At 40.0% G+C, this 20,687-nt stretch overlaps 2 protein-coding genes across 6 annotated transcripts; one reads left to right on the plus strand and one right to left on the minus strand.

Annotated features, from left to right (window-relative positions):
- Nucleotides 1–229: 229 nt before the first annotated feature.
- mars1 (methionyl-tRNA synthetase 1) lies at nucleotides 230–16,436 on the plus strand. 3 transcript variants are annotated; one of them, XM_004547691.5, is made up of 22 exons: nucleotides 230–505; nucleotides 1,854–1,944; nucleotides 2,202–2,280; nucleotides 2,569–2,700; nucleotides 3,967–4,042; nucleotides 4,225–4,409; nucleotides 4,743–4,852; nucleotides 4,938–5,054; nucleotides 5,256–5,459; nucleotides 7,500–7,701; nucleotides 9,166–9,240; nucleotides 9,500–9,670; nucleotides 10,141–10,236; nucleotides 11,023–11,140; nucleotides 11,336–11,549; nucleotides 12,956–13,087; nucleotides 13,390–13,494; nucleotides 13,738–13,933; nucleotides 14,517–14,588; nucleotides 14,874–14,900; nucleotides 15,192–15,323; nucleotides 15,840–16,436. In XM_004547691.5, the coding sequence occupies exons 1-22, from the start codon at nucleotides 403–405 to the stop codon at nucleotides 15,987–15,989; spliced, it is 2,787 nt and encodes a 928-aa protein (XP_004547748.2). In that variant the 5' UTR covers nucleotides 230–402; the 3' UTR covers nucleotides 15,990–16,436. The 3 variants fall into 3 exon arrangements, with proteins under 3 accessions (XP_004547748.2, XP_004547749.2, XP_023010852.2); XM_004547692.5 differs by lacking the exon at nucleotides 14,874–14,900 and having other exon boundaries at nucleotides 232–505; XM_023155084.2 differs by lacking the exons at nucleotides 230–505; nucleotides 1,854–1,944; nucleotides 2,202–2,280; nucleotides 2,569–2,700 and adding an exon at nucleotides 3,079–3,376.
- A 107-nt stretch (nucleotides 16,437–16,543) lies between these two features.
- On the minus strand, nucleotides 16,544–20,535 carry ddit3 (DNA-damage-inducible transcript 3). 3 transcript variants are annotated; one of them, XM_076884316.1, is made up of 4 exons: nucleotides 20,383–20,535; nucleotides 19,037–19,098; nucleotides 18,487–18,695; nucleotides 16,544–18,294 (listed from the first exon to the last, which is right to left on the minus strand). In XM_076884316.1, exons 3-4 carry the CDS (start codon nucleotides 18,640–18,642, stop codon nucleotides 17,527–17,529), a joined length of 924 nt encoding a protein of 307 aa, XP_076740431.1. In that variant the 5' UTR covers nucleotides 18,643–18,695; nucleotides 19,037–19,098; nucleotides 20,383–20,535; the 3' UTR covers nucleotides 16,544–17,526. The 3 variants fall into 3 exon arrangements, with proteins under 3 accessions (XP_076740431.1, XP_004547750.1, XP_012773660.2); XM_004547693.4 differs by having other exon boundaries at nucleotides 16,544–18,297; XM_012918206.4 differs by lacking the exons at nucleotides 19,037–19,098; nucleotides 20,383–20,535 and having other exon boundaries at nucleotides 16,544–18,326; nucleotides 18,487–18,630.
- Between the last annotated feature and the right edge of the window lie 152 nt (nucleotides 20,536–20,687).

Genomic DNA, 20,687 nt, shown 5'->3' on the forward strand with positions numbered 1-20,687 from the left:
ATTGTACGCGTAACCAATCAGCTCTGCTGAAAGGTGGCGATGGAAGGCACTCGTTATACTCTGCGGCGTGTTCCGTCAGAGAGCGCACAACACGAACAGTGTACTCCGCCCGGAGATGTTGATCTATTAACAAACGCAAGCACACCTCGTTACTGCCAAAATGACTGTTTGGGAAAGGGTTTATGGGAGGTGTAGTCAACTAAACAGGGAACTACTGCTTCTCTGAGCGGCTCGTTAAACATCCTAAAACTACATCCCCGTCATTTTTAACGGCGCCGACAGTGTTTGCATCAGCGTGGTCAGCACTCGCCGGCGAAGTTACTACTGAGCAGCGGCTTGTCTTGTTTAAAAGTGATAAAAAATAACAACCAGTCTTTAGTTTGTGTGGCAACCAACGGACAAATGAATCTGTTCGTAAGTGAAGGCAACCCGCACTGCCTGAAGGCGCTAGCAGCGTTAGAAGCGACGGGAGTGCAGTGCGGCGTCCAGTTTGTCAACCACGATGGTAAGAAAACCTAGTGAGGTTAGCATTCCTCTGTGTAATTACCTGTAATTATAACTAATAACGACAGTGTTTTGGTAAAACATGCTAGCCATTATGCAAGTTTTATGCAGGTCTGAGCTAAACTTGTCCTTTAACGGTTGTGACTGTGTACTAGCGAACTAGCTGGTTAGCCAGCCTTCTTCTGGTGGCATCTGTCTGTGAGTGACAGTCACAATGAATGTAGAGAACAATATCTGCGTCTGAGAAGCGGCTAGAATTAGCTTTACTGGAAATCACCGTTCGTTTGTCATGTTTTAGACTTGTTTGCTTGTCCAGCTTCATGTCGGGGTGTTTGTTTGTTTGTTTTTTAGCCAGTGTGCAGCTACAGCTACCGTCTGTTTGAATTAGCTTACCATTATAAAGTTAGAAGACTGTGTTGTTTTTATTAATAAAGTACATATCTATATATAAACAGTGTGAGTTTATCCTAGGTATGATTATGTTTTGTAGGATATTTCACTGTCTCAGAATTAGAAAAGCCAACAGGTAGAACACGTTTGGAGAAACATGTTTTTCTTTATTCATTGCTTTATTGTTGCTGTGAAACGGACATATTTCACCAAAGCTGACACAAGGCAGACTTAAGTGTGCCAAAATGTGATGTGGCATACATGTCCAGCACTGTTATTCCTGTTTGGTGGGTTTTGTCTACACCCAACAAAGTCACAGTTAGGAATCCAGGAAGCCAAAAAGCCTTTAGCACGGCGAAGTCAGACAGAAAAAGCAGCTGTGTACATGTTCTTCCCGTGTCCGTGGGTTCTTTCCTGGTACCCCGACTTCATTCCACAGTTGAGAGAGGTTTTAGTAGAGTATTTGGGACTCATAGTTCTGACCTATACTTGACAATAATGGCCCTTTGGAAAACTTGCTTAGGTTTAGCAGTAAGTTTTAATTTAGTATTCTGTGAAATAGTTTCTAATAAAATGGTAACAAACTCCAGCTTCATCCTAACCCCAGATGGGTGCTAATCTTGAATCACAGAGATGAATACCAAGAGCCATCTGGCATGTGACTACTCGCATATAAACTGTCTTAGAGACAGTGAAAAAACCCCACACAGTTTAAAAAGCATTTTTATACCAAATTCAAAATGTTGCTCGTTACTTCAGGTGAATGCAATAAAATATAAATGTCTGCTGTAATAATGCCGTATAAAGAACCACCATTCGTGAGCCACTATTAAAAATCTGTGCTCTGACTGAAACATGTGACTACATTTTCCGCCTAGATTTAATAAACAATATTAATCCAACTAGTCCAGGAGTATAATATTTGTTAAAAGGTTTTGTCTCTTTTTCCATTTTCCCAGAAAGGGTGGTGCCTTTCCTCAGCCGTCCAACATTGCCAGCTTTGGCCCTGCCCAGTGGACAATACCTTTTCAGTTCCAATGCCATCTGCCGGTCAGTAAACTTCACATAGGCCTTTTTGCTTGGCTCTTTATGAGTGGTAGTATACAGTTAGGTCAATAATTTGCTTGAAAAAGATGCAAAGTTTGTAGTTTGTCTTCTGTACACCCCCACAGTGGATTTTAACTTAAATAAATAAATAAATAAAATAAAGATGGCAACCAATAGAACCAAAACGATGTTTTTATGCTTTACCCATTTTAGCAGCAAGTATAAAATATATCTCTTACCATGTGTTTTGAATCCCTTAGATACCTGTTTGAAGTAAATGGACAAGAATGCAGTGAGCTTTGCGATCAATGGCTGGAATGGGAGGCCACAGTTCTTCAGGTATACTCTACATAAATAAGCAGACCTTTTAGTTTGGTGTTAATCTGCTGTGTTAAAACTATTTTCAGTTCATGCTTTTGTACGTTCTCTTGTGCAGAATCCTCTTACTGTACTTCTATAAACCTCATGGAAAAGCGGATATAAATCCATGCTGCTAAATTATTAAAACTCACGCTATCAAAAGAACAATGTACGGAAACAAGCGTTAAGCAGTCCAAGTAATTCTCTGACCTCAGTCACACTTGCTTGGTAAATTGTTATTAATCCTGTTTTGTCCTTTTTGCGCAGCCTGCATTGCAGCAGGCTCTTCACATGGCAGTGCTGCAGGGGAAGAGTTCAGAGGTGTCCAAGGTTCTCCAGGGTCCCATAAACGTCTTGGAACAAAGCTTGAGCAAAAGGAACGCACCTTATTTAACTGGGGTACAGTATGGTCTCCTGTGTATCTTCTTTTTTCAGTGCATGTTTACCTGTAATATACCCCAGTCAGGCATAACATTATGACCACTGACAGGGGAAGTGAATAACACTGATTATCTTTTCATTGTGGCAGCTGTTGGTATGTGGGATATATTAGGGAGCAAGTTCACATTTTGTTCTCAAAGTTGATGTCTTCAAAGCAGGAAAAATGCTCTTGTGGGATTTCCTTGTCTGAAGTGGTCAGTAGCTATCAACAGTGGTCCAAGGAAGGAACAGTAGTGAACCAGCAACAGGGTCATGGGCTGCACAAGTTCACGATATGTGTGGGCAGTGAAGCCGGCCCATGTGGTCCAATCCAACAAACAAGCTGCTGGTAGTGCAGATTGCTGAAAAGGTAATGCTGGTTCTGAATGAAAGGTCTCAGAATTGTCAGCATTGTTGCAGACTATGTACACCATTTCATGAAAACGGTATTCCCCAATGACTGTGGCCTTTTTCAGCTGTGGCCTCTTTTCAAGCTCTGCTACAAAGAAACGGTGGTTTCCACAGGAATGAGTTTGAGGTGTTGACTTGGCCTCCAGATTCCCCAGATCTCAATCCAATCAATCATCTGTGGAATGTGCTGCACAAACAAGTCCAACCCAAGGATGTCCTACCTCGCAACTTACACGACCTAAAGGTTTTGTTGCTTACATCTTGGTACCAGTTACCGCAGCACACCTTCAGGGGTCTAAGTGGAGTCTGTGCCTCGATTTGTCAGGGCTGCTTTGGTAGCAAAAGAGAGACCAACACAATATTAGGCAGGAGGTCATAATGCTATGACTGAAAAGTCTATTGTGTGAGTACATTTAGAAAATAAAGAAAACACATTTTCAGGCTTTTTCAATCTACAAAATATATACTTGATAGAAGTCAGTAAGTCAAAAGTTCAAAATATCTCTTTTAAAGTTTATCTGAGCTTGACTGAGCAACTCCATTGGGCCAGATCTGGCTCCTCTGGCAACATTTTTCTATAAAACTAAAGAAAAAGTGCCGTAAGTGCACACAGCAAGGAAGTCTTAGCTGTAGGTGTAGTACTTTTTTAGTGAGATGCAAGCACATAAAAGCTGTAAGTAGTCCCCTTCATGGTTGTTCTCTATATAGAAAGTTGCAGGTGCAAAGATGAATCCCTCTTCTCCTTTGCTTGGGGATTTCAAAACATTGTTAATTCAGAAACAGTATTTAGCAATTGCTTTAAACTAATGTTGAATTAACTGTGCTGTGTTTCAGGATTCTGTTTCCGCTGCTGATCTTGTTTTGTGGGCCGGATTCTTTCCTGTTTTATCTGATTCTTCACTAACACTGGGTAAATATGAATGCATTTTAAAATCCATTATTATTTGACATGTATTGCTGGCTATTTCCCTTTTGCTTTGCTTTATTTAACTTACTTTTTCATTCAATTTAATCTTTGAATGTTTAATTTCTGATTTCTCTTTTTCACGTATTTTACAAAATTTCACCTTCCATCTCCTGATCTCTTTTCAGGTGAACACAAGTCTTTGAAGGCTTGGTTTGACCGTGTGGCTGCTATGAACGCTTGTCAGTCTGCTGCTCAGAAAGTGCTACAGGGAAAAGGTCTGCAGGGCATGAAAAGCTATATGCAGAAGCAGCCTGCTCCTCAGAGCAGCCAGTGCAGAGAGACACAGCCATGTAATAGCAACTCTGCTGAGGTACCTGCAACAGTATATCATCGAGATAACTATTAGACTGAATGTGTTCTTACTGAGAGGCATAAATTTAGTGCCTTTCTTCCAAACAACACATTAGGTTTCTAGGAAAACTTATCATTGTTGGTTTTCATTAACCTATAGACGCATGCACTTCCACAAACATGGTTTATACTCTTTGAAAGCACAGTATTTTAAAAGTGTCAGTCAGATTTAAGAGCAAATGTTAGAACACACATTTATAGGAAGTCAGTGAATGTGTGGATAGCAGATGATGCTATAATAGCGGAGAATATGTCGTGGATAATGATTGTCTTTGTCTCCTGGTTTGATTAGGAAGAAGGAGGTGAGCGTGTTGTTTCAGAGGAGGAGATGGAAGCAGCAGCTCTCACTTGGAGTAAGGGTTTGAACACTTGCCCTCCAGCTACAAAAAAGCAACACCCCATGTAAGTTATTAATGGCACCATCATTTCACACACATGTATACTGTTAATGCCAGCTAAAATTTAGTTCTGTTTTTTTTCCCACTAGTTTGCCTCAGGAGGGCAAGCGAAATGTCCTGGTGACCAGCGCCTTGCCCTATGTCAATAATGTTCCTCACCTGGGTAACATTATTGGCTGTGTCCTCAGTGCTGATGTCTTCTCCAGGTAGGAATTACATTTTGTAATCTGTTGGAAAAACAATCATTGTTCCTTTCAGCAAATGCAGACTTTACAAACAGTACCTGAATACACAGACATTCTTGTAGATGTGTAATGGAAAGGCCTGTGTATACTTGTTCTATGTTTTTTCACTCATCATCTTTGAGTCATAACTCTTCCACACCTTACTCCATCTGCTTCTGCTAGGTATGGCCACCTACGAGGCTGGAATATGTTGTTTGTGTGTGGCACAGATGAGTATGGCACTGCTACAGAGAACAAGGCCAGAGAGGAGGGCCTGACACCCCAACAGATCTGTGACAAGTACCACGCTGTTCACTCCAGCATCTACAAATGGTTCCAGATTGACTTTGACTATTTTGGCAGAACCACCACCGAGAAGCAGACAGAGTAAGTGAGAGGGCCTGTCCAAGGACATGGGTGAGAACAAATGAGTCTATTCTTAAATTGGTACTTTAAGACAAGGTTGTTCTTTCAAGAAACACAAGTATCTTTAACCTCCTAGGACCTGGCGTCCACATATGTGGACATCACATTTTGGGTTATTTAGACCAAAATAATAAATTTTGCTCAACAATGGCCTGATATCCACTTACGAGGACATTATACTGCTACTGTTCTATCGGAATTTTAAACGAATATCCCCATATGTGGCTCTGATTTTTCTTAGAAACAAAAATCGGGGGGGAAAAAATCTGGTAATTCTTTTTTTTTTTACATTCATCAGGTCCCAATATGCCCAGATATCAAAGAGAAATTAAAAATGCATGCCGTGGAAGAGTTCGGGTCTTAGGAGGTTAAACAGAGAAGCCAGCAGAATATAAGATCATGTTTTTTTGACCAGAGTCCTGACATAGGCTGGATGTGGGTCTGATGAATGAAAACATTAGTGTTTCCGTATACTATAAAATGATCTAACATCGGATTAGTATAATCTTGCCCTAGATACCAGTAGTGGAAGTCTAACCATAAATTAACCATAAACCATAAACTGTACTTCTCTTAATCTCAGAGATTATACAGCATGGCTTTTAAATGTAGGTTACTACTGCCTACTTCCCAAGGCTTTACTGAATTCTGTAATTAGAAATGTCTGTAAAGGGTGGAAATATGCGTTGACCTGGCGACTCATGCATCAAAGGTTCTGCAGAGGGACTAAGTTCAAGTCCACCCCAGACCATTTCCTCCATTCGCCCTCTGTCCCTCTGTCTAGTCTCCTAAATGCACTAACAACACAAATTGTTTCTTTTTTCTGTGTGTTTAAATAATACACAGAAATGCTGAGTTGTATATTATTTTGCCAAAAGCATTTGCTTACTCATCCAAATCATTGAACTCGAGTGTTTCCAAACACTTTCATGGCCACAGGTGTGTAAAACTCGTCAGCTGGTCGTGCAGACTGCTGCTAGAAACATTTGTGAAAGGATGGGTGGCTGTCATGGGTGGGGATTTTTTTTTAATTTATTTTTTTGACAGTTTATTGCTGTGTTAATTGCTGTGTAATCAGAAACCGGTTGTATGTAATTGCCAGCTCAATTAGATTCAACTGGAGACTGGTAGCAGACTGACTCCATCTTATGGCAACATTTGGGAGGCTTAAAACGTTTTGTAGCAAAAGCATTACCAAAGAAAGATCACTTCAACTTTGTATCTATTGGATAACACAGATATTGACAAAGTTTAACTCTGAGGAGATAAATTGCAGTTAAAATGGATAAAATTCATAGTAAGTGTTATTCCAGTACTCAGCATAATGCAAAATGTCCACAATTTCAGTAATATCACGTTATGGTAACATCGTATCGTGGGATCTCTGAGTCACACCTCTGAGGCATGGCCTTTTCTTCACGAAAGATTAGTCCTAAATTCTAGTTATTGCACACTGACAAGGACTACAAAGATAAAAACTCTTGTTTTGGGACCTTAGCTTTGATAAAGTACAACATAAAAGACATCAAGCACCATGCACCAGTGCAGTGTGCTTTGAGAAATAAACAGCCCACAGATTAAAGGCTTTTGACTTGATCCATTGAAAGGAGGTTAGGCCTTAGATTTTACATTTACCAGCCCACAGCTGAATTGTCGTTTTTTTGGGGGGGGGTTTGTTGTTTGTTTGATTTTTTTGTTTTAATTCTTTTTTGCTTCATATTTTTCTTATCACTCAGTAGTATCAACCAACCATCTTCTCTTGATTTTTTTTCTTATGTATTTTTTTTTCCCTGGCCATATTTGCTGAGAAAGTTTACGTCCATTTCTAACCAACATAAAAGAGCAGCATTGATCCATGCTGGCAAAAAAACTCCCCAAACTGTGATCAGGCTTTAATAAATGATCTCAACATAAGACCGTATCGCTGTATCTAACACAGGTCATTGTCTATAATCCTAAAGAAACCCTTTTAACCATCTTGTTCCTCTGTTAATCTTTCAGGATAGCTCAAGATATTTTCTGGCGACTTCATGAGCGTGGTTTCCTAATAGAAGACACAGTGGAGCAGCTACGTTGTGAAAACTGTCAGCGATTCCTGGCTGACCGCTTTGTAGAAGGTATCTGTCCACACTGCAGTTACCCTGAAGCTCGTGGTGACCAGTGTGACAAGTGTGGACGACTCATCAATGCTGTGGACCTCAGGGTGAGTGTGGAAGAGCAGCCTGTACGTCTCATATCATTGTAGAGGGCATAACTATTGATGACTATAGAGAGAATTGTGGTGGAAGAAAGTTCTTGACAACTCACACATAATTACTATGTTTTTGTTTCTGGTAGTGTTTGTGTGTGTGGGATTCTGTCTGTGAACATGAAAGCTTGAAAATCTTTGATTGTGGTCTAAGAAGGCTTTGTAGGGGAGTGGGGTCATGTTAGCAAACGTTCACTACGTTTTTTCTAGGTTTTCAATTATTTATTTGTCAAAAACTGACAACAAAAAGATTTTTCTGTGGAACGTAACTTCAAATTATTCGCGGAAAATTCGCCTATTCAACAACTATTTTTTTCTGGCAAAAACATGACGATAACTAAATAAAAACGAATGGATGAAGAAAAAAAAAAGAAAAAAAAAAAAGAAAATTCGCCTATTCGAAAAAATTTTTTTTTTTTTTTTTTCTTTGTAGAGCACATCTAAAACATTTTTTTTTATAAATTTTATTTTCAGTCTCATCTAAAACATTTGAATTATTTTCACTTTATTTTTATGACCAAATACATTTTTTTATGATTTTTTTTTTTTAAGTGATAGTTTAAGTCATATTTGGAGTTTCAATTATTAAAATAGGTAAATAAGTGTTTTTAGAAGGGGTCTAGAGGGGAATTTCAGCTATTAGCAGACGTTTGTGAATACTGGGGATCAACTGTATGAGGACTCTAAATATCACAATACTTTGGACCTCTGATCTCTTCTTCAAGGTCAAAGAAAGTCAAACTTTCATAAACTGTCTTTTGTCTTTAAAACTATTTAAAAATTCTACTGCCTTTGTTCATATTGGCAACATTTGGAAAGGATACTGGTATATGGGCATTATATATGTCATCATTCTTACAGCACCTAAGAAGCCTCACATTTATATTTATATGTATACATTTTTGCAAATACTTTAACAAATTTATATAGTAATTTTTGTCCTTTTATAGTCAGAGTTTGGATTCATTTGAGTAACGTTAGTGCTAAGGATTTGTGCGATATTGTGTTGGGAACTAAAAATATGATATAATGATGTAAACTGTTTCTGGTTTTCTTTTGTTTTTACTCATTGCTAATATGAAAATATAAATATTAATGGAAAAATAATCTCCTAGTACTTCGGGAATGTACTTGGAGATTATAGTACCCTTTCTAAAATATGCCAGTATGCATCACTTGTGTTTCTGGGCTTTTTAGATTGCCGCTGGAGAACGCATATTATGCCTCTGTTACAATATTTATTTTCCCCTGTGGTAGAAAACTGTAAATCTAGAAGACTTTCTAGAGTTGTTAATGTACTGCTGCGTTCACACTCTTAAAATTATTTTTGTAAAATTAAATTGGTAAATTCAGAGTAAAAATTCTTGTCAAATGTTGCTATAATCAATGATTATCGGTGTTGGCCGTGTTTTCTTCCAGGAACCTCAATGTAAGGTCTGTAGGCAGACTCCAGTCATCCGCTCCTCTAAGCATCTTTTCCTGGACCTGCCAAAGGTATGATTTTCACACTTCATTGAATGCCCTGAGCCGTCCATTCTCAGTTCATACAGTGCTTCTTTGGTCACAGGGATGGAGGCAAAGTAATCCAGTTTAGTAAGTTTAAGGTATCATTGAAAGACAGCTTGTGGAAAGCAGTTATCCCTGCGGTAATGTTATTATATAAACAGCTTTAGTCTTTCAAAAGCTGTGCTTTAGAGTTAAGACACTGGGTGTATTTTGTCAGCATTTTCATTCTCCTCTTTCTCCTGTGCAGCTGGAAAGTCAGTTGGAGCAGTGGCTGGAGAAGTCAACCAGCACAGGAGATTGGACAGCAAATGCCAAACAGATCACTCGCTCCTGGCTAAGAGATGGACTCAAACCTCGCTGCATCACCAGAGACCTGCAGTGGGGAACACCAGTACCTCACGCTGACTTTAAAGAGAAGGTCTGCTTCTATTTAAAAGGAAATGGTTACATCACAGATCTCGTTTTCTTGATGTTTAGTTTGGTATTTCTGCAGACTTTGAAAACATGCTTAATCCAATCAATTTTTTCTCTTTGACTTCATATCTAAAGTCGTGTTTTTAACAACTAAAATGACTTTGTGCTTCATAACCTCGTCACAAAAGCTGCACTGACTGAAATATAATACATAATATCAATATGTAATATCAGATTTTTTAGGTTTGGCTTATCAAAACATATTAATAACTTTTAGCACACACTTCTGGAACTTTTTTTTTTCTTGCACACAAATACTCCAAGGATGCCATTTCTGATCAGGTCTCTGTGCATCCTTAGAATTCATTCTTTCAATTTTTTTTCTATTTTTCCTTTTGTCATCATTATTAGTTTCTGTAACAAAACAGAAAATTTGGACTCTTATCATTTGGTACTCGCTTTCTGTCTTTGTAGGTGTTCTACGTGTGGTTTGATGCCCCCATTGGTTATCTGTCCATTACGGCCAACTACACCAACGAATGGGAAAAGTGGTGGAAGAATCCCCATCAGGTACCACCCCCCTAGCCCAGACCCCAACAAATGTCAAAATTCATGAGCCGTAGACAGTACTGATGCACAAGCTTGGCACAGATTTTTGTCCCCTTTTCCACAGTGAATGGATCTAATAGCTTTTTTTACTCCCCCATCTGGTCTTTTTCATTAGAATGTGGTGTATTTCCTAGCTCCATATAACTCTGATGTGCAACAGAGAAAGACATTAGCGTTTAGTTTTACTCCCACGGCTATCATTTGTACACAAGAGATTGTGGTGAAGGATATATACGGCTGATCAAGATTTGCCCTATGAGATGTAATGCACAACATGTTCAGTCTTAATATAGTTTTCTAGATCATTTTTATTTAAGGATCGCCCTTTGTGTTCTAGTTTTGTTTTTTTTTGTTTTTTAAAGAGGAACCATTTAACATTTATTTTAACCTTACACACAGTTAATTACATATCTAGCACAAGCGTCAAACAGGAAGCAAGTACTCTTTAGTTAGCTTCTTCATTTACATGTCTGCTCAATGGACCTAAAATCTGATAGCTAATCAAAGTCAGGCATTTGCTCACATAAGCATCACTATCTTCTTCACTCACTGGCTCATCTCTCCATCTAAAACTCTGGGATTGATCCCGTTTTATGAGTGTGTGATGCTCTGTATTTGCAGAAGGAGAGAGAGAGAGGCAGAGAGGGGGGTTGGGGATAGCAGATAAGTCCTCTTTGAACTGGATGATCTCATGATGATCTAATATGATGTCACCCTCACAGTGCACTGTATTTTCTTTGCCACCAGGTGGAGCTGTACAACTTCATGGCCAAAGACAATGTGCCTTTTCACAGTGTGGTGTTCCCCTGCTCTCTACTGGGAGCCCAGGACAACTACACTCTTGTCAACCACCTCATTGCCACAGGTAAGCACTTATTATAACTGACTGATTTCGCCGGCTGATTAAGTATTTGTGTGATTTTGGTTTTCTCAGCAGATGCTTGAAGTTGTTTTAAAACACATGAATGAAACATGGGTGCAGTGTTACTGGATGGGTAATTATGCGTTTTGGTCAAAGCTTTGGGTTTTGACAGTAACCTGTGCTGTAACTTTCACTCAGAATATCTGAATTATGAGGACACAAAGTTCTCCAAGAGCCGCGGTGTGGGTGTGTTTGGAGACATGGCGAAGGACACCGGTATCCCTTCTGATGTGTGGAGATTCTACCTCCTGTATGTGCGTCCAGAGGGACAGGATTCAGCTTTCTCCTGGGCAGACATGGCTCTGAAGAACAACTCTGAACTGCTCAACAACCTGGGCAATTTCATCAACAGGTTGGTAAAAGCCAAGATGTTTTAAAGGGACTTCCTGCTCTTTTTTATGTTTTACAAATAAAATGTACTTTAGACAAATTTAAGAATCTGAAAATGGTCAGTAAACCTAACAAACTCGAACCAGTCTCATGTTAGGTTATTACATACAAATACTTGTTTTTCTGGGTCTTTTTTTTTTAAGCTGTCTCTTATAATGTTATTAGTTCATCTCAACCACTAGCGATATAAAAAATGGGGCAGTCTACATCCTCAAGTTGCTCACAGTCTCTGCAGAAGTTTCACTCAGAAAGTAAATATGCAATAAAACTGTCATCCAGTCCAATTAACAACGAACTTTTCAGATTGTTGTACTTTAACTATTACAAGAGATTCACCCAGTTTTCCAAATTTGTTTGGGATGGCGTAATTTAGCCCCAATTACATCGCCTCAAATGATTTTTAAAAGATCAGGGTTAAATCCCACATCAAAGATTTTTCTCAGCAGCTTTTTTTTCCCAAAGTACCTTGATCTTCAAAATTGGTCTCGGGCAGCAATGCTGATCCCTAATTGGTTCGAAAATATCTTGTAGATTGCAACCAGCCTAAGGTGTTGGAGGAGTAAGTGTTCTGCTTCAGAAAAGAAGTTCTGTCCTGCCTGGATCCAACCCCTGAATCACAACATCATTAGTGACAGTGGGTCCATCTTAGACACACATACAAATTTATAGAAGACTTTGTACCATGTAAATGCTGTGTATTAAAAATATTTTGATGCCAATTAACAAACAAATATGGCTAAATGCCCATATTTACTAGCAAAAATACTGCTGTAGACTCACTCATTTTACCAGTAATAATATTGTTCTTTATTCCCCCTGAATGAAAACCCTTAGGGAATGTCAGTTTCACTAATTAGAAGGCTAAAACAAACAAAAGGACACACAAAGTTTCTGTTCACACATCAGAATCTCAGTTCATTGTAAATTTGACATTCTTGTCAAAGCATTTTGGTCTCGCAGACCTTCCTCAGAGGCTAAGAGACGTGTAAAATATAGAACAGTGTGTTGCATCAGCCACGACAAAAACTTTCTCACCACGAACGTCCTCCTGATGCGCACATAAGACTCATATCAAAAATGACATGTTCCAGACACAGCTACAGTTTAGAAGCAAACAAGGAACTGAGAAGCGACTCCACGCAGTGCACTGTTGTGTTGGTTTAAATAAGGAGAGCATTGCAATTACATATGGCAACAAAATCTATAATTTATAAACAATTAGCAAGTCTAGCAACCTGCCCTTCCCTCGTTTTGCTCTCGCACCCCCTCCCCAAGTCTCTCGCTTCGTCTCTCTTCATTCCAGCATTTTCCTCTGACCCCTGTTGTTTATCTGCTTTGTAAAAAGCCTCCTCTCGCTTTCTTCTCCAGAGCCGGCATGTTTGTCACCAAGTTCTTTGAGGGCTGTGTGCCTGTGATGGAGCTACAGGAGGAAGATAAGAAGCTTCTGGCTCTGGTGAGCTGGGAGCTGCAGCAGTACATCCAGCTCATGGACAAAATCAAGTAAGAATCACATAGCAGTGACAAGCAACAGCAGTGGGGTGATGTTAGCATTTAGACAGAAACATGCCAGCTTAATTAAAATGACCTTTTTAGAGCTGCTGTTGTCTTGAATTTGTTTTACACAGTGATTTAAAACTCAAAAATGTACAAATAAATTATCAAATAATTTTCTGAACTACTAGTTAAATTGTCAATTATATCACAAGCTGAAACTTTATGTGAGTAGACTGGGCCTCGAGTATTGATGAAAATCGTCCTGCTGTCATTGTCGCGCTCTTAATGATCGATATGATATGTCACAGAATCCGCGATGCGCTGAAACACATCCTGAATATCTCTCGTCACGGCAATCAGTACATTCAGGTCAATGAACCCTGGAAGAAGATCAAGGGAGGAGATTCAGAAAGGTGAGGCCTGTACCTGGATTTGTGTTACATTTTATTAGTCACAAATTTTTATTTTATAATAAAACAGAGACGGGAAAATGACTTTTTTTTAATAGTAAACATCTCTGTTTAGAGGAGAAATTAATTTGATTTATCTCAGACAAAATGTCTTAAATTGAATTTTTTGTAGAAAAAATGTATTTAAGATCTAATTTCTGTCCATTTTGACCTATAGATGTCGACTTACTTATCCTCTGTTTGCAGGCAGCGTGCAGGCACGGTGACTGGTGTGTCTGTGAATATTGCGTGCTTGCTGTCGGTGATGCTCTCCCCGTATATGCCAGCGGTCAGCCAAACAATCAGGGATCAACTCAACGCCCCTCCATCTTGCATCAACACCATGTTAGAAGGCAATGGCACCTTTGTATGTTCCCTGAGTGCAGGCCACCGGATTGGCGCGGTGAGTACAACCGCGACACGTATTACACACAGGTTGTACATGTGTAGACACAGGAACGTATCTGTTAATGCTGGGTGATACAATGAGGATGCAACAGTGTGTCAACTGAGCAGAACAATAGAATAATAAAGAATAATAGCCTAGGCTGTGTTTGGAGGCCTCAGCCTTCGAGCAAGCAGCAAGTTTCTCTCAGGCCACTTGTCCCTTCAGGTATAATTGTGGTGATCTGTTTGTGCCTACTGAGGCTCAAGTCCAACACTACTGCTATAATGATTTGCAGTTGTTGTCCTCGGATAAGTATCTGGACGCTTACATGTACACAAATATTCTCATTTGTTTGAAGTGTAACGCTATTCACCGTGTGGTGGTCGGCATCACGGAAACGCTGCCGATTTCTCATACATAGTTATGTACTTACTTACTTGCATAATCCTCTTTGTTCACTGATGAGCACAGAGCCTCCAGGTTAAATTTTCAGATATACTGTCCTTAGGCTGGATCGACGATTGCAAACTTTTGAAAATTCCTGCATATATTTTTAATTTTTACCTTTTTATTGCCTCTGCCAACTCGTTTTTCCCAGGTCAGTCCGTTATTCCAGAAACTGGAGGCGGATCAGATTGAAGCTTTGAAGAAGAAATTTGGTGGACAGCAGGTATTTGATGTTTATGGTACCTAATGGTCTGTGCATGAGTTCATTCGGGTCTCGTAGTAATATAGGTTCAACATATTAATTAATAATGAAATAAGAAAGAATTGATAATCTAAATCTGTTCACTGGTGTCTGTGAGACTGTCATAAAAAATAATTTGTACTTAATTGAGCTGCCCGCTTTTTAAAACACGATATAGCGCAAACACACCGCAAATGTTTAAATTATGTATTAAGCATCAGTCATATAGATAAAAAATAATCCCTTTCTTAACCCTCTTGCCTCTAGCTTGAAGACGAACCACCTAAGAAGAAGGTATTGAGTGGTATTTGTTTGTGAAGAGTCAGTCCACAGTAGTTCTGGAGTGTCAGCGCTGATTTACCGCATGCCTTCACTAACACTAGCTGCTAATTTCACATCCTCAAATTTTGTATTTTTACTCATCATCTCGTGTCTCCTGTGATTCATTGTCCATTCATTGACTCATACGATCCCACTTGCATTTTGAGTGATGAGTAGTGTTGTTTGAAATGAAGTAATTACTGTGTAGAAATAATCCTCAAAATGCCTTCGATTCAAACATCTTCTCTCCGTTTCCACCTTCAGACAACAGTTCGTAACGCTGCCAGCGCTCAGTCTGCTGCTGTGCCAGCTCCTGCTGTAGCTGTTGAGGTGGGGACGGTGAACCAAGTGGACCCGGAGAAAGCCAAGCAGCTCACCCAGGCTGTGGCGGAGCAGGTGAGAGCGCCGGCCGCCTTAAATACGCTGCTGATCTAAGAAAAGCCAATGCGGTTCTTCCATGTTAAGCGGCGTTGTAATCAGTATTTTTGAATAATTTGAAATAAAAATTGAATGTAGCGTTTTATTCTTAATTCATTTTTTTGATAACTGGATAACAAAGCGTACTGTATTTTCCGCAAAAGAACAAAAACGTCTAACATTCCGGAAGTAACGCACATACACCAAACATTTGTTGCACGTGCTGAATTTATTCGTTAAGTATAAAATCTGTTATTTCTTTTTTGAAAATTTTTTTGTAATTTGTAGATTTCTAAAAAAAAAATTATAATAGAATTTTTTTTTTCATATGTTACAAGATACTTTCAGTCACGATTGTTGCTGTCAAATATTTGGAAATTCGTTTAGGGCGACGTCCTTCTGCAGACAAAAACGCACATTTGCAAAACTACAAATCGTTGCTTTTGTGATTTCATTCTGAAATTCTCAACAACTGTTTAATTTTACTCATCACAGGGGGAGAAGGTCCGAGCACTCAAAGCCCAGAAAGCAGAGAAGGCCGTGATCACAGCAGAGGTGGCCAAACTGTTGGACCTTAAGAAACAGCTAGCCCTGGCTGAGGGGAAGAACCCTGAGCCTGCACCTCAAAAGGGCAAGAAGAAGTGAAATTTAAAAAGGGAAAGAAAAAAGGATGGAGGTTAGTCTAAGTATGGGTCGAGGTATGATAGTGGAGAACGGGAACAAGATGTACACAGAGAGAGAGAGCAAGATGGGTATTAGCTTAAGGCAAAGCCGTGACAGGATCTAAGACAATGTGGTATTGGCACTGAGGACTAATGAAATGCTGGATTGGCCGACGGGGAAATGAAAACCGACAAAGAGAGAGTCAAATGAATACAGCTACAGAATGGAGGGATTTTTTCCAAATCCCTACACCAAAAGAAACTGATTTTATACTCTCCCTGTGATAAAGTCAGCATACGATATTAGTGTTGGAAGGTGTGTTGTGCATCTAAAGATGTTTTTATATATATATATATAAATCCTCTGGAAATTTGTTTTGCTACGAATACCATTTTTTAGATCCATAAAATAAAATGATTAACTTCAGAAAAAAAATGTCTGTACTCTCCACCTTTCTCATTTACCACACACACACACACACACACACACACAAAGAGCACAGATCCTTAAGACAAATAATCACAGACACAGAAAAATATTCTAGTTTTCTTGTTTATTGCAAATTGAGTGTGTTACAACGCAGGATAAAATGAATGGTATGGTAAAATACATAGATTTAATGCCATCAGTGACAAAAGCCATGCATGCAGTATTCTACAATTAACAATTTAAGTGACTACAATGAGAAAATAACAGCGGATATGTTGGTATATTACAGTACAAGCCTTTACAGTACAATTGTATATATTACAGCATTATATAAAAATAGTAAATAAGGGTAGAAGAGCTCTTAATAATTCTACCCCAAATTCCCATAATAGAAAAGGTCAGCTTAGAAAGTAGAGCCGGTTCCTACTTGCTTTATCTAAATACACATACACACAAGCCATGGGTTATACAAAAGTAAGAAAATGATGTCTTTTTTTTTTTTTTTCCTCCCCCCACAAATAAAAAGCATTCTCTCATACTCACACTGCACTGGGCACTTTCAGACTTTTCCTGAGCTCCTAAACTCTCCACAAATTGGGGCAAATAATCTCTGCTAGCCAGATTGCAGCCCTTAAAGTAGGAGTTACAATTTATTGCAAAATGGTGGGAAGATCTATCAGTGAAATGCTCTTTAAATGAAGTTCCTTTCTGTCCTACATGCAACTCAAAATATGGATCTCATTAGGCATTCCTCAAAATGACATTCATTAAAACCTCTGCATGATTTGCACTTAAGAGCCGTCTGTTCTCCTTCATACATGCTGTGTCTTTCGAAAAGCCGCAATGCTGTTGCAGCCCCTTTTCTCTCTGTACCCTTTCATGTCTTGACTTTCATCACTTTCCTTCTTCTTGCAATCTTTATCTGTCTTTTACAAGAAACAAAATCCTCACTTATAAAAATTTATCTTTGGTTTTCATTCTTCTAAGAGGCATTTCATGACCACCCTGTTACACCTTTCCCCACCACTGCTTGTTCGAATTCTGTAGGACCTGACATATTTTATTCCCGTCTTCCTTCACCACCTCCCTCTCATTTTCTGGTGTTGACTAGTCTCTCGATAAGGGCTCTTCGTGTCCTCTGTACCTCCTCTCCCAGCCTTTCGATTTCTGCTTTAAGACGCTCGTTCTGCTCTGTCAGCTCCTGTACCTTCCTCTCGTTCTCCTGCTCTCTTTCTTTGCGACTCTTTTTGGTAGATGAGTAGGATGAGCGCTGCGAGGAGGAAACAAAAGAGGACAAGGCACCGTTGGCCCTCTCGCTGGTGGTCCTCTTGCGTTTTCCCAAACGGGAGGATGGGTAAACAGAGGGAGAAGACACAGGCGAAGAGGGAGAAGAACAAATTTGAGATGGTGACTGGGAGGCTGAAGAGGAGCAAGATGGCGAATCGGGGACACAAGGCAGTTCCTCCTCGCTGGCTGAGGGAGATGCAGGATGGACATTAGCCTGGTGGTGCTGGTGGTGGTAATAATAGCCACCGCTGATCACTGCTCCACTCGCATCCACCATTCCCACTCCTCCATCACTCAGCAACTCGAAGAACTCGGGAGGCAGCAAGTCACTGCCACCTCCTGCCGAGCCATCTCCACTTCTCCCACCCTCAGCCTCCACCTGCCGTTCTTCTGTAACAGCTGGACTCATGCAGGAGGAGGAGGAAGAGGAGGATGACGACGAGTTGTGATGCAGGGTCTGGGTGCTGTGGATCTCCTCTGTGGTCCTCTGGACACCGTCACCCCATGTCTGGCTGCCATCAGTCAGCCACGTCAGAGAGCAACTTTCTAGGACATCCATGAACTCTGGCTCCTTCTGGAAGCACAAAATGTAAATGTCAAAACCTGTCGAGAGTAAAAAGTGCAAGTAAATTAAACGTCGTCTGGCACACGAGTGAAAATTTTCACAAAAATTAAAATAAAAGAAAACAGAAAAAAAAGTGCAATGAACAAAGACTCACATTCATCATGGGTATGATACCATTTCATTTTTCAAACTACTGACCTCGGTGCATGTAGGGGCTCGTGCCAGTTTTGCCCCTCCTGTGTCAGAGCCCAGAATATCCTGCAGGTCCTCATACCACGCCTCCAACTCTGCACCATACAACGGCCCCACACCAGGGGGGTACGGCGGGGGCAGGTGTAGCCACTCGGCAGTCATCTCGCCAATCAGTCGCAACGCACAGATACTCGGCCACACAGTTCACACTGGACCTGAGAGGGGAGGGGAGGGGGGGTGAAAGGGAAAAGTGCAAAGCAGCTGCAGGTTAGATGACTGACATTGTGTTCAATTTAAAAATAACTGTAATTAGATATGTAGTCCGAGTACACAGGGATTTAGGATGGTCTGTCTCAAAACTGAATACTATAGTCAGGCTTTGTCTACTCAATAATTAATCAAGTTTAAATAAAACAGAGTAACACAGAGAAAAATGCATTATTGCACCAAAAAAATGAAATCAATTTAGAATGCCGTAATTCCACAATTAAATGGATGGAAAAATAAAAAAGATCACGTCGAAATCTTAAAAGATGGAATGAATGTTAAATATTACCTTTAGAAAGCCTCCTTTAATCAAGTCTGGCAATTTGTTGGAGATAGCTTGTCCCAATAATTCTGCAAAGAAACATACATATTTAGTAGGTTAGTAAGAAAAAGAATAGTGTTTTTCCCCCCCTTACTGATTGAAATTGCTGAGATTTCAAAATCAAAATAGAGATTTGGCGAACACCGAGCCTGCTGTGAGTGGAAACAAAAAGGTGCCCGAAACGCCACTGGTTTAACTGATGAAATAATAAAGAAGAAGAAAGAAGGCAAAATTCCCGTCACATAATTATTGTAAACAAAGACCAAGGTGCTCTCCACTGCGCCCCCTGCTTTTGACGGTCCTCAAAACACGCCGGAGTCGATAAACAAGTGGTTAAAACGCCGAGGAAACTCAGGAGTCCAGCTCTGACTGTCTGCTCTGCTTACAGTCGTCTTAAAGACCAGTACACAAAAGCCATCACAATGACTGAGTTTTGTCATAAAAAGGTTTTTTAATGTGTAAAGAGAAAAAATAAAATACTTTGACTTAGGCAGTGATATAAAATGTGAGCGGTAAAAAATACAAATAAAGAAACCCTGTTTAGCTTCCTCCTGTTAAACGTCAGATGTGAACGCAAACGTACACGCGTTAAAACTGTGGTGACCAAAACGCGTGACATTTTTCCTTTTTAACAGTGTTTTATAATAACATGCGTATATACGTTTTTCCTGTTTTAGTTACATGACCACTGTACGCCAAGACAATTACGTCATGGAAACCCAAGTCCAGCCGGGGGAATGGGCGAAACAAAAGGAGAAAAGCAAAGAGTGGGATGGGTGGAAAGGAAAAGTAACGAAAACAGCTGCTCATTCAGCGGTGAACGTTTCACCCTAAACGGGACTGTCAAAGCGCAAAAAACAAAAATTAAACACGTCCAATTTCATGTCGACAGCTCCACCAATTACTGTCAGACGTTACGGCGCAGTATAGACTCTGTTATAAACGCTCACAATCAATGACAACTGAAATTTAAAGCGGTGCATGCCTTTGGTGCTACATTCGCGGAATTGTGTCGGGGCGTTCGGCACGGTCGGCTGCCAAAACATCGAAACTTCCTCGGCACAAGTCCGTGAGAGCTTGACAACTTGGAAAACGAAGCGGACAACACCTAAAAACAACTCGAATAAAATTATGGTCGATTAAAGCAACTGTTATTCTAAAAATGGCTCTGAAATATCGGCCAAAAAACATGCACAGTGCTTTTTTCGTTTTCCACTACACCGATGGAGCACTCCGAGAGTGTGTGAAGTCGCCGTTAGTTGTTCACTGAAAGATTATAAACAGCAGAACTGCTAACAGGAACATCCGCTTACCCTTTTTCTTTTATTCGCTCGCCTTCTCGACTGTCTTGAATTCGAATGTAGATATTTTAGTAAAAATTGGTGATAGCTCATGTTAACCATTGTTCAGTCTTGACGGCTGAATGTGATTTTACGGAAACTCCCGGCGGCGTTTATATTGTGGGAGACGCCAACCGAACTATGCATGGGAAGGTAATTTCGGCGCAACCTAACCAGAGCGACGAAACCTGACATTCCCGTGGACCAATAAGAAGAGCAGAGTTAACATCTTTTCCTTGGTGACATCCAATAGAGTGACCCGAAAACAGCTCGGGGCG

Source organism: Maylandia zebra, linkage group LG5 (genome assembly GCF_041146795.1).
Source record: "Maylandia zebra isolate NMK-2024a linkage group LG5, Mzebra_GT3a, whole genome shotgun sequence".
Classification (NCBI taxonomy): Eukaryota; Metazoa; Chordata; class Actinopteri; order Cichliformes; family Cichlidae; genus Maylandia; species Maylandia zebra.